The 13,325-nt window shown below is 46.7% G+C and overlaps 1 protein-coding gene across 6 annotated transcripts; it reads right to left on the bottom strand.

Moving 5' to 3' along the window:
• On the bottom strand, nucleotides 1-12,838 carry LOC138833110 (ATP-dependent RNA helicase DDX24-like). Of its 6 annotated transcripts, none has more exons than XM_070031444.1 (10): nucleotides 12,753-12,838; nucleotides 12,011-12,081; nucleotides 10,385-11,125; nucleotides 9,134-9,637; nucleotides 7,018-7,171; nucleotides 6,315-6,830; nucleotides 5,385-5,460; nucleotides 3,051-3,239; nucleotides 1,819-1,948; nucleotides 1-526 (listed from the first exon to the last, which is right to left on the bottom strand). In XM_070031444.1, exons 3-10 carry the CDS (start codon nucleotides 11,118-11,120, stop codon nucleotides 264-266), a joined length of 2,568 nt encoding a protein of 855 aa, XP_069887545.1. In that variant the 5' UTR covers nucleotides 11,121-11,125; nucleotides 12,011-12,081; nucleotides 12,753-12,838; the 3' UTR covers nucleotides 1-263. The 6 variants fall into 6 exon arrangements, with proteins under 6 accessions (XP_069887545.1, XP_069887548.1, XP_069887546.1 ...); XM_070031447.1 differs by having other exon boundaries at nucleotides 12,024-12,081; XM_070031445.1 differs by having other exon boundaries at nucleotides 12,738-12,756.
• Between the last annotated feature and the right edge of the window lie 487 nt (nucleotides 12,839-13,325).

Below are 13,325 nucleotides of genomic sequence, written 5' to 3'. Positions count from 1 at the left end.
TGCCTCTCAACATTGGTTTTAATTCAGCAAGTCAGGCAGAATACACAAAAAGCGTGTAAACACTGGAACACAGACAGATTAAGCTGCTGAATAGAATTCTTGACAACATCACAAGTCCTGCTGAGGACCCGCCTGCTAGGGGTGGAAGAGTGGGAGATTTTTCTAACAGGTGATGGTCGAGTGAACCTCAAGGGTGGGAAGTATTTACACAGAACCAGAGAACAGACACCACTGAGCAGGCACCAAACACTGAGCGGGAGCAGTTAACTTGCACTGGTACTTGGCTGTGGTGACTCTTGCTGCCGGCCCTTTGGCTGCTTCTTTCTCTGTTTGGAGAGGCATCTTAAAGCAGACTCGCCTTTCCTTGGGGCAACCATGAGCTGGGGCAGCCGGCCAGACTGAGTGGGGTACTTGGTCCTTAGGTCCTCTTTGAACAATGGCTGGGCAAGCAGGTGGCGCAGCTCCTTCTTCAGGACCTTCATCTGCTTTTGTCGCCGACGCTCTTCCTGAAGGTCAGCTTTTCCTCCTTGAGACGCAATACAAATAAGACCCTATTTATTCTGGAATGTGGAACATCTTGCTTCCTTTGAGCTAGCTAGCTTGACAGGAACTGTACTTTCTAATCATGCAGGAAGGATATGTAGGAACACTTTCCTTTATTCCCCATGAAAACCCTCAAAGAATTATCCTGTTTACAGGTAAGCCAACTCAGCATTAGAAGTCCCCTAAGAGGATATTGCTAGCTAGCTGTCAAACCAAGGAAACAACCCAAGTCTCCTGAGAGAAGATAATTTTCTGACTTCCTATACTTACTTGCTATCTGGTGACCTGATAGCCTCAGATCTCTCAGGAGACAGAGGCTACTTCTTTGCAACCTGTCTACCCTGAGCTGCAGTAAAGAGCTGTGACTACATGCAGATGTGCAGGCTCTACCCAGCCATCTTCAAGAAGAGTCAGGGCCTCCACTGGCCAGAGCTAGGAGGACTAGCCCAGTCATCAAGCCACTGCTTTGGCTCCAAAGGATTGTGTTGGCTTTGGCACAGACATGTGAACACTTTGGCTGAGGTGCATTGCTGGTGGGAAGAGTGCTGGCTCTCACTTTGGTGTTCCAGATGTAGAGCTCTCACTTCCAGCCTAAGCAGGGACCCGGACCTCACAGAAAAGTAGGGCTCAGACTACTGGTCTAAGCTGATGCAGCTGGTCCATGCACAAGTCCTTCACTCTGAGCATCTAGTTCCTATCTGTGAAAGGGTAATAACTGCTACCTCATGAAACTGCAGAGATCAAACGAGATGCTCTGCTGGCATGGAAGGCAGGTGTAGTAGGAACTCATACTACATAACCACTTAAAATGTATCACGCACCTGCTATTGCCAGGCACTGTTGGACGTTTCTACTCTTTAATCTTCACTACCACCCTATTAGTTCCATGTTACCAATGAGGAAATAAATGGGCACAACAGGGAAGTTAAATAACATGGCTCAGTTAAGGGAGTAGGGGAACCAAACATGGCTGTGTGGCCAGAGGAGAGCCTGTGCTCTCCCTGTGCTAGGCTCCACGGCAATCCATATGAAGCAGAGGCAGCAGAGGGCTTGGCAGACAAGACATTAGGAGTCTAGGACATTAGGAACTAAGGGCACTGGGTTCATCTAGGCTAATCCAGGACTAGGGGCTGTGATGCAAGAAGGAAAGGGCTCCTTGCTGATTCTGACAGGACCATGGAAGTTTAGATGGCTCCAACTAGGCAGAAGTTGAAAGGGAAAACAAGAAAAGCGAAATGTACGTCCCTTAGGCCCCCCACCAACCCAAGGCCTTACCTTTGTACATGTCTTCTTCCAGCTCAATCTCCAGGGCAGCTGCTGCCTGCTCAAGCCAAGAGTTGTGCAGACAAGCCTGGAAGTTTCGATACTCAGCTTTCTCAATTTGCCGAGCTAAACGGATTCGCTCCTGAGGGGCAGTAACAAAAAATATTTGTCTAACAGGGGACTCAGACCTCACCAAAGTTATATTTTTGTTTCTTTTCTTTCAGGTCAGAGACCAGGACTCAAACTCAGTACATGCTGCTTTTGCTCATCGAGTAGTACTCTACTGAGCCATGCCTTGAACCCCCATTATTTTTAAAAAACGTGTTGAGATGCAGCTCACTTCCTATGAAATGCACTTATATGGGCAATTATGTACACACATGTGCATACACATAATCACAAGACAGCCTTCTCAACAATAAACTATACCTCTTCAAGCCTGTCCCAGCATGACTGCCAACCTACAGGTGGTCCACAGTGAAACCAAGGAAAACTCCAGATGACATATCTGGTTTCCTTAACTCCCACCATCATTGGCTCTGATGTTAGACTTCAGTAACAGGACATCTCTTGCTCTCTGTCCACCCCCGCTCCCCATGAATGATGACATGGGACAAGGACAAGGACACAGAAGCTGCTCCCATAATTTCTGGAACTCCATCTGCTCTCTGCCTCTCCATATTTCTGCTGCAGGATGAAACCTATTCTCCCACGACAATGCTCCACTAGTGCCTGAACTTTCCCATGGACTGGGCTGTCTCAGAAGCGGGTGAACCTCTGGGGAGGGGACTACCCCACTCTGGCATCCGATACACTATGGTACATCATAAGGAGCACTCACAGTGAATACCCACTCAGTTAAAATAGACATCAAAGCTGGGAAGCACTGGCTCTGTTGCTTGAGAATGTACCAGACCTTCAGTATCTGTCTGAGAACCAACTCCCTTGCTGCCCTCAGGTGCAGCTAGCATGCTCATGCAATGTCCAGAGGGGTGAGAGGCAGGGATATGGAGACTTTAAGGGCAGACAACTAAATAATAGCTATGGATGAGAGAAGAAAATGTGTCACACTTTTGGTCACTCCCTCATTTCTCCGTCCTGACCCTTGCAGCCTTTTCACAAGTCTTGTTGTCAAGTTTCCTGGGGTGGCTGCTGGGCATCATCACAAGAAGCTCTAAGGGAACCCAGAGTTCCACCCTGCCGCCCCCCCCCCCCCCCCCCCAGCACCAGGGCTGGACTCTCACCTTCACTATATCCATATACTTTGTCTGCACAGGGAAAAGTGGGATGTCCTCGTCTTTCTTGAGTGTTTTATAAATCTTCTTAAAGTTGATCACATCCTCAGGCCCAATCAGCATCAGACTGAGGCCTTCACGGGTGGCCCGAGCAGTTCGACCACTTCGATGGATATAAATCTCTGAAGTGCGAGGGACCTGTCAAATCAAGAACTGGGATCAGCACGCGGCTGGGTGATGGTGCTGCTGTGAGGGCTGGCTACAGACACTCCTCTTCCTCTCATGGCCACATTCCCAATCCAAAGCCTCCTCCCTGCTGGCTAGGCAGTAGGTCAGTGGACCCAGTTGTCCGTGTCCCCTAATCCCATCACTGTATGCTCTACGCTTCTCACGGCCCTCACCTTGGCCTGGCTCCACCTGGCCAGTCATTTCTTATCTGATCTTGAGCCCTGACCACTCACACTTCCCCTGACACCAGTGTTGTCCGAATTCTCAGCTGTGATGGTAATAATCCCTAGCTGAAGAAAATTCAGATTCTTCACAAACTTCGCAGAGGTGACCGCTGATGGTACTCACATCCAGTAGTTACTGAGTGACTGTATTAGGCCAGGCAATTCTAAGTATTCGGCATTCTTCATAACAATATAAAACAAATACTTCATCTTCATTTTATAGACCAGACACTAAAACACAGAGGACAAATGATTCCCCCTGGGGTACCCAATGAAATGGTGGAGGCAGGATTTGAAGTGAAGAAGTTGAAATGAGCCAGCATGCTGCCGCTGGGCTATACTGCATCCAACCCAATTGCTAGTAGATATACGAGTGCATGGGTGCTGATGCCCTCCTCCTCTGTTCCCGAGGCACTCGGCAGCCCCTCCACCAGAACCAGGTAACAGCCCAGTATCTTTTTTTCAACACAACACCCTGAACAGCTACTATCAACTCCTCACCACAGTTCTAGAAATGGGATCTACTTGCCATTGTTCAGTGTCAGAATGAAGATCTAGCTCCTGGCCCTAACGCTGGGGACCTTCAGTGACCTGGCCCCAGGAACCACTCAACTACTACAGGCCCACATATGCACAGGTCCAAACTCTTTCATTCCTCTGCATGTCCAAATTCTTCCTCTCAGCCTTTCTCTCTTATTATACTTGTTTTTTAAACCTCCTAGTACATTCTGCTTTATGTCCATAGTCATCTCCCTTCTCCCCCACTCCCACCTTCAAATGTTGTAATAGCCAACCTTTACTCAGATGCTTGACCATCAGCTCAACTTAGTTGTCATGACAATCCTATGAGGCAGGTGGCATTTTATTTTCAATTTACAATGACACTGAAACAGAAGTGCTAAATAACCTTCCCCAAGTAAGACAACTGTGGCATCAGGCTGAGGTTCAAACCCTGGCAGGCTGACTCCAGAGCCCATACCCTGACACAAGTATGTGCAGACAGACGTTCACTAGGTGCACATACTAATGTTACTGCCACTAAACATTTAGTGCTCATGATGTGCCAAGTGACTTCTTAAGTCCTTCACATTAACTTATTTTGCCTTACAAAGGACCTCAAGTATAACAACTGCCATTTGGCAAATGATAAAATTGAGGAACAGTGATAAATAGCTTCACCAAGTTACATGGCTGGAATTTAAGCCAAGGGAGGTCTTAACTACCCCATTCTAATTCTTGGTGCCAGGATAACCTCTTACACTATGGTTTGAATATGGTTTGTCCCCACTGAAACTCACGATGACGATTAATTCCTCAGAGTGCCAGAAGGCGAGGCTTAGGAGGAAGTATTTGGGACCAGGCTGTCTCAAGGGAATGATTTCCTGCTGTTGAGTGACTGGTTACCATGAGAAAGTACTGTTGTAAGCATCAATCTATGTTTCCTATGCCTGCCTTATGCTCAACTTCTACACCTGCCACCTGCTTGCTTTTCCACCCTGAGATTCCCACAGAAGCTGAGCATGTATGAATACCATGCTCCTGGACTCTGCAGCATGCATTGTTAAGAGCCAAAACCAATCCTAGATCTTTTATATTAGCGCAACAGAAAACAGACTATAGCACATACTTATTACCCATCTTAAGAAAAATCTAAGACCCAATGATAAAGTAGCTTGGAGAAGAGGGCTACCTGACATTGGATAATGCCAAGCAATCTTTTCTAGTCTGGATCTCATTTGTGTTCCAGAAGTGGCAGCAGTGAGCACTAGACTAGATGACAGTTAATAGCTGTTTCAGAGAGCTACAGACCAATAATTGCTCCTCCCTCTCCTAACCGATGCTTTAAAAAACACCCCATAGTCAATGTAGAAAGATGCCTTTATGGCCCTACCTGGTAGTGGATGACATGCTGGACTTTAGGAATATCCAGACCCCGAGCAGCGACATCTGTTGCCAAAAGAACACAGCTGTCGCAGAGACAGACAGAAATCCATAATTATAAGTAATAATCATTAGTCAAATTCTCCCCACCTGCTAGCACTCTCAACACTACCATCCTTAACAACCACCCTATGAAAAAATACTAGAATCTCCCTTTTGTAAATTAAGAAATCAAGGCTCAGAAGATGAACTTCCAAGTTAGTACAAGCCTTTTAGGTATGAAGTCAAGATCCAAACCTGTGTCTCACTGACACAAACCAATGTGCCATTCTCTACAATGACAGAAGGGCATTCAGAAAATTAAATGAAACCATCTGTGCATTGGGTCAGTGGCCTCATCTCCTAGCACCTTCCCACTAATTCCCTCCAGTCACACAGACTTCCTTATCCCTCCTCAAACAATGTGCACCCTGCTCCTTGAGTATCAGTTTAACTCAAAGGCAGATGGGAAAACAGCATGCATGGTGCTCTGGAGTCTGACAGACTTGTTGCACATACTATGTGCCAGAGACCATTCTAAACACTTGCATGAATTCTCAATCACTTTATCCATATAATCCTTTCAGGGAGCTTCTAGTATTAACCCAACTACAAGAAAATGAAGTTAAACAAGACAAGTTACTTCCAGCTAGGAAGGACTCAGGACTTGATCTTAACCAGAACTTAAGATGTTTGAAGTGGATGGATGTGATCATGTATCACAGGGCTTTGGATTCCAAATACTGTGCTTAATAAATACAAGAAGACTTTTGCTGAAAAGGGCTCTGTGGTACAAGAGAGCTTCCTACCATTTATTCCCCTTCATCCTAGCCCCCCCTTCCCCCCCCCCCCCCCCAATGCTGGGGCTAGAGGCCAGGACTCTGGGATATGGCTGACTTACTCTTCCAAACTGGCAAACTGCTCCAGGTTTCTGAGCCTCTGCTTCTGGTGCATGCAGGCATGTAGGGTCAGCGGCATGATATCCAGGACCTTGAGGAGCCCAGAGAGGCGTTTGATACAGGAGATGCTGTTGGCAAACACCAAGCTGCGGCCAGGATACTGCATGAGAAAGTAATACAGGTAGAAATCTTTCTCATCTGCCTCACAATGGATCTTGGTCTCTGTCAATGTCTCCACTGTACCCTCATTTCTTGTGAGGTCAATGACTTTTGGCTTGCCCCTCAGACCAATTTTCTGCACGAGAAGGTCGAGTTTGGCAGTTTTGTCTATTTTCTTTATGTGCTTCTTATGCAGGATTCGAGCAGGAGCTTGATGCACCAGGGTCAGTGTGGCCGAAAAAATAAGCGTCTGTCTCTTTGGGTTGTACTGGGAGTCATTAAGCATCTCTAGCAGCTGGGAGAGCTCCGCAAAGTGGCCTTTTTCAACCATCCGGTCAGCCTCATCCACTACCAGGCACCTACAGATATAGACAGACACATCTTAGGCTAATGGCAGCTAAGGGGAACCATATACACTCCTTCTACCAACTAAATGCACTCATCCATCCACATGATATGCAGTAACCACTCCATCACACTGTGCCTCAACTATTCTCCCTCAGTCGCTAAAAGTGGAGAGAGAGGGGGAGAGTTTTCATCTCTCACCTCAGCTGCCGGAGGTTGCTCAAATGGGAGTGCTTTTCTTTAATTAGCTCCCACAGCCGGCCTGGAGTGGCAACCACTATCTCGGGGTGGCGGTTCAGCATGCGCTGCTGTTTCTGTGTGGACATCCCACCAACCAAAATAGCCGTTTTAATTCCTGTGGGCAGAAAACATAAGGGTCACTGTTGTTCAGTCTGGCTACTTATTTTCTTACATGGTTAATGTGCTACTTGCTCCAGGAGAGTGCTGAAAGACTGGCTTGGACTGACTGCTCAACCCACTCCTACATGGTTTACCAAAACTCTGTGGTTTGGACCCTGTTTACTCCTCCAGCCTCATTTCTTTCTACTCTTCTTTCCAATTACATCAGAAAGGCTGAACTTGAACCCAGTCATGCTTACCTCTAAAGCTCTGGGAAACATGAGCAGTGGTCCATGCACTACAATGCAGAATGGAAGGAAGTTAGCTGCAGCTATAACATAACTGCTAGGAAACCCTTCTCAGCTCCTCAACTGGAAGGAATCTGAAGCTCTTCTAGTACCCAGGATTGTTTTTCTCCCTAATAGAGGACTTCTCTCAGTAATCACCTGTAGTATCATACAGGTAAAGCAAAGTGACTTCACTAAGATCTTGGTAATTAAATGCTTTTATTAGTATAAAATTAAAATTACATTGAGCACTCTGCCTCTAAGGAATTCCGAGAAAACTAAGTTCTTACCTTAAGGCAGGGATCAGCTATTTTTTCCTTCAAAGCTCACTAGCAAACATTACTGACCTCCACTCTTTCATTGTAGCAAAAAAGCAGACATAGAAGTAATAAGCACTCACAGGTGATATGTAGCCATCGGTGAAGATAGTTTCCAATGAAACTTTATTTACACAACCTGGCAGTTGTTAATCTCTACCCCAAGCACCAATTATATCCAGTAAGTTAATCCCCTATGTGTCTAGAAGGGCTTTAGCCTCTTTGGAAGAACTGAGAAAACAGTACCCGAGTTTGAGACAGTAATTTTATGTAACCCAAGGTACCCTTGAACTTTCAATTCTCCTGTCTCAGTCTCCCTAGTGCTGCGATTATAGATGTGGGCCACTACATTCAACTCAAATTACTTTCTATAGGACTTGATTCTTAAAAAACAAAGAAAAGAAAAGAAAAAGAACTGGACTCCAGTGGCTCACGCCTGTAATTCTAGCTATTCAGGAGGCCGAGAGCTGGGGACTATGGTTTGAAGCCAGCCGGGGCAGGAAAAATCCATGAGACTCTTATCTCCACCTAACCACCAAAAAGCTGGAAATGGAGCTGTGACAAGTAGTAGAATGCTATCTTTGAGCAAAAAAAAAAATCTCAGGGAGAGCACTCAGCCCGAGTTCATGCCCCAAGACAGGTGTAAGAAGAATCCTTATTAGCATGCATATAGCCACAGCTCCACTTCCAGTTTTCTGCTGGTTAATTGGGGATAAGAGTCTCACAGACTATCTTATCAGGGCTGGTTTCGAACAACGCTCCTCAGATCTCAGTCTCCTGAGTAGCTAGGATTACAGGCATGAGCCACCAGCTCCTGGCTGTGAAATTCTTTCACCTTAATTAGACTCAGATCTTCCATCTTTGTTCCTCATCCCTCTATCCCTCTTTTCTTACTTATTACTCTCAATACTATCACCTATGGTCATCACAAAATTTTATTAAAGTCTTAACTAGACATTTACTGATGTTACCTCCTGTGCTAGGTGCTGCAGAAGACAAAAAGTTAGACTGGACAGAGCTTTGCCCCCTTCCTCCCTCAATGTCTTTAAGTGCCTTTTACCAGCAACTCACTATAAGCAAATCAATAGGAAAACACTAACCCTTGGCAACAAAACAGTTGAAAACCTAATTGGTTAGTGACTGGAACATAAGCAAATAACCCTACCAGTAGCCATGTAAGTGAATGATTATATAGTTATCCAAATACACAAAATGAACCAGACAACCACATTTAATTGATGGGAGAGAAGGAAAAGCAAAATGAAGGCTTAATTCTATGGCAGTTGAGGATGGATTCCCCAGACAGCAGGAGCCATCTGGACTACCTCACATCTAAGATTTGCTTAGGAAGTATTAAGCACAACTAAACCTCACCTGTAAACTTAGCCACAGCATCAATATGTTGTTTGACCTGGACAGCCAGCTCTCGAGTGGGAGTTAGAACCAGTCCAAGCAAAGGACGCTGTGGACGAACTTTGCAGGTACCAGAGTTGTCATCCAACTCCCGATTTAATTCTCCAGTCTGTTCTTCATCATGCTTCTCTTCATTCTCCTTCTGTTCGGGGGCAGGCTCCTCCTTGATCAGAGAAGAAGGCCCTTCACCAGCATCATCATCATCATCATCATTACGGAAGACCACTTCCTGGTCTGAGACAGAGGCACCAATCTTGGCTCTGGCCTTAGCTCCAGCCTCACTGAGTGGGTCTTCAATCTGAGTTCCAGTCTCATCAGGCAATGTACCAGCTTCGATTTCAGCCTCAGTCTTCATCTCTCCTGATGGCACTCCAGTGTTACATGAGATGGGTATAGCCTTTCCCTTATGCCACTGTAACACTGCATGAATCATTGGAATAGCAAAGGCAAGCGTTTTCCCACTTCCTTACAAGTAAAACAAAACAAAACATGTCAGTCAAAAGATGTGCATACTTTTGTGTGCAGTTTATTTTTCCCACAGAATAACGAACAATGAAATAAGTCATAAATCACTTGACCAGTCCTTCTACTCTACAAGTTCCTCCAGGCCAGGCTGCCAGAGAAAATATATAATTAGGCCAGCCCAAGAAGTTTAATACCTGAGGACATCAGTGATGACTGTGATACCCAGATAATGAAACCAATAAAGGAGGGAAAACAAGGCTGTATGTTTTCTTGTGACTATTCAGCGCACTCAAATCTTCCAATGAGAAGAAACTCATCAACTCCCATAGCAACTCTTTTTAAGTTTGAACAACTTCTTGAGATTAAAGACAATTTTTTCCTTACTACACGAGTGAAGATCTCTCTCTCTCTCTTCAGCAGACTGATCTGAGCCTTATTTAGAAAAGGCTAAAGAACAGGGGGAAAAATACCATTTGCCTAATACTTATAACGTACTGTATAAACTTTAGCATTTACCCTTTGCAACAAGTGGTGATTTTATCTTCATTTTATAGGAGTTCATAGAGAAATTTGAGTACCATAATCAAGAAGGGGCAAATTTCAGACCAGAGATGGCTGACCTCTCAACACTTTTATTCACCATTGCTTTTGTGGGTATGCTAACAGACCCCCCTCCCCCAATCTTCCAGCCTACTAGCAGCTCTAGACTCAAATCAGCTTTCCTGCCCTGGCCAGATCTTCCCTTACCTGTCTCAGCAGCACCAAGGATGTCCAGTTTGTCACGAATGGCAGGTGCCAAGGTCAGAGCCTGAATTGGTGTTGGCGCAGAGAAGCCTAGAAAGCTAAGTGCTCGGAGAACAGGTTTGGGCACAAACAGGTTCTTCCAAGCTGAAACATCGGCCTTCTGGTCGTGCACTTCAGGCATCCATGTCTTTGCTGTTTTGGGCACCTTAGCTACAGTGCTTTGAGAAGGCTGTAATTTTTTTTTCCCTTTGCTTTTCTTCTTTTTTGGAACAGTCTGTACTAGGCTGTCTGATACCATCTCCTCTACCTTTGGATCAGAACAAACAATATCTTCTCCCTGGGGCTCTGGCCCAGCACCTTTGATTTCCAACTCTTTCTGAGCAGCGGTTCCTTCGGTAACCAGTCCATCTTTATGCTTCTTCAATTTCATCTTTTTCTTTGGACTACTAGACTCTCCTCCTCCCTCTTCCTCCTCCTCCTCCTCCTCCTCTGAAATAGCTTGTGCCTTTCTCTTCTTGGGAGACTGCTCAGAAAACAGACCAGAAGGATTCTTGCCAGAGGAGACCAACTGGTAATCTGTCAATTCCTCAAAGCACACCAAGTCATCCATCTGTCCATCTGCAAATACATTTGGATCGATCTCCACCTGCTTCCATTTTCCTACAACTTTGATGCCCTTTGTCTGAAATTTGTCACGACTTGATGGTTTATGCCTTGATTTTGTCTCCTTCAACTTCATGGTTGCTGGAAAGAAGAAAAACAATGTTCCTTTAGGTGGTGATGTAAAAGAATAGTGTTCAGGGGCAACAGATATTCTCTAAGCAACCTATTAAGCATTAGGAACTAAACGCAGATTCCAGATCCAACATGAATGTGTGTGTGGGGGGGGGGGGGGCTTAAACAGGGCTTCTTACTCGGCTCTGAAGCTTGTTTTGCTCTTTAAAAGGGGGAGGGATGTGATAATATGGATTTTTATGGCTTATACAAGTAATTTAAACTATGAAAAGTAGGGCAAATGAGGCTTGCCATACAGAGGTCACACTGCAGAGAATGAAGATCTGAGATGTGTTTTTTGCTTGTATGTTAGGGATTTGGGGTATTCTTCATTAAAAGTGCACTACATGTGGACATTAGATCCAAGTTATTAAAAAAAGTTATGTATAGATGCATCTATACATAAACAAACAGACTATAGTCTACTCAGGAAGATTCCTGGTGTAACTCCTTTAAACAACTAAGAAACAATCTCAACAAATGAATACCAGAAAACTGAAACTTTTTTTGGGGGGGTGTCAAGGGGAGAAGGATAGGCAAATGGAGAGAAGAAAGGTGGACAAATACAGTCATTATACAGATGTGAAAATGGAACCAGGTAACTTGAGGGAATGGGTGGAGTTAGAAGAGATGGGGGAGAATGATGGAAGAACACTGACCAAGATGCATGGAACATAGATTTGTAGAATCAAAACCCCTTCGTACAACTACTTAAAGATCACTTAAAAATAAGATGCATTGAGCTTCCCTCTTAAGAAGACAAATGCCTGGTTCCATCATGATATGGCCTTTGCCAAATGGTTGTTAAAAACCCATCCGACTTTTGTCATTCCATTTTAAGTCATTTAAAAGAACCTTGGAGCGCAACTCGTTTGGGTGGAACTTGATCCGGGCTCTCCTGTTTTTGGAGCAGACAAGAATCGATTCTGCAGAAAAACCAAAGATAAACGTCGGTTCATATCTGGACGCGCCGCGTGCCGGGTTCCGGGTGTGGGTGTTGTGCGCGAGGGTGTCAGGGGCCTCAGTTTCCCCGCGGGCATCCTGGGGTGAGGATGAGCCCCGGGCTCTCGGGCCTAAGGAGCCAGTGACGCACGTCAAATTCCCGGAGCATGGCGCCCCCAGCACGAGGGCGGGGGCGGGGCCCGCCGCGCACGCGCACAAACCTGTTTCCACTGACAATCCCACCACCACCGACCGGCGGGGCGCACAGACGACACGGGTGGGGTCGGAGGGGGGGGGGAAGGAGAGTCAGGGTGCCTGGCCCTGGGGTCGGGCGAAGCCGCGAAGACCCGCGACTTGCCGTGCACTCCAGGGTCTCGCTCCCCCCTCAAGTACCGCACGGCGCGAGACCCCCCCCTCCCCCGGTCAAAGGTGAGGCTTGCGGGCTCGGACGCCCCAGGGAGGAGCTCCGAACGCGGGGGACAGCCACGCAGCTCGGCCAGGTACCCGGAACCGGCGGCCTCCCAGGGAGGCCCAGGGAACCCAGGGAACTCAACACCCTGGGGAAAGTCCATGGTAGGAGCCCCAGGATCTCCGGAGCTGGACTCGGTCTCCACCCGGCCCTCACCGCGCCAGGCCTCACCGGGCGGGCCCTCACCGTGCGGACTCGCCAGCCGCCTCCTCGCGCTCGACTCCGCCGTGGCGACTCAGCTGCAGAGCCCACCGCAGTTCCGGGGCGGGGCTTCCACTTTACGTGTGCGTGCTGCAGCAGGAAGTCCAGCCGCCAGAACAAAGCTCGCTACCTGATTGGCTGGCTTGCAGACCTGTGCAGCGCAAGCGTAGAGGTGGGGGTGGGGGGAATGACGCGTGTTGCGCTTTGGTGTGGGAATGCTTCCGGGTTCGGTAGGATTTAGGCACGATTCCGGCTCCATCCCGAACTGCTGTGCACCAGGAACGCGTTTTCTTGTGTTGTTCTTCCACTTTTGCTTCAGCAGCACCTCGGGTACGGAGTACCTACTGTGTGCCGAACCGGTCATTGCTAATCCAAGGCTGTGAGGTTCTTAGAGGTTTATAGCTTTGGCTGTCCTGTTTGTAAGTTCTTTCTTTCAATACGCGAGAGGATAGCTCCAATGACGATATCCATGTTGTGATACTAGTGCATTTTTGTTGATATGGTTTTGTTTTAACCTAATACATATTGTTCTTAAATTGGCCTTTTTCTTTTCCTTCC

This window comes from Dipodomys merriami, unplaced genomic scaffold (assembly GCF_024711535.1).
Source record: "Dipodomys merriami isolate MVZ:Mamm:240054 unplaced genomic scaffold, mDipMer1.0.p SCAF_200, whole genome shotgun sequence".
NCBI lineage: Eukaryota > Metazoa > Chordata > Mammalia > Rodentia > Heteromyidae > Dipodomys > Dipodomys merriami.
This window is presented reverse-complemented; position numbering and strand designations above follow the sequence as displayed.

Bases quoted from the DNA above. Each gene is read 5' to 3' on its own strand.
- LOC138833110 (XM_070031443.1), bottom strand. The intron at 9,638-10,384 runs GTAAGGGAAGAT...TTTACTTGTAAG, and splicing joins CCTTGGTGCTGCTGAGACAG to GAAGTGGGAAAACGCTTGCC. The intron at 7,172-9,133 runs GTGAGGTTTAGT...TTCTGCCCACAG, and splicing joins TGCTGTGGCTAAGTTTACAG to GAATTAAAACGGCTATTTTG.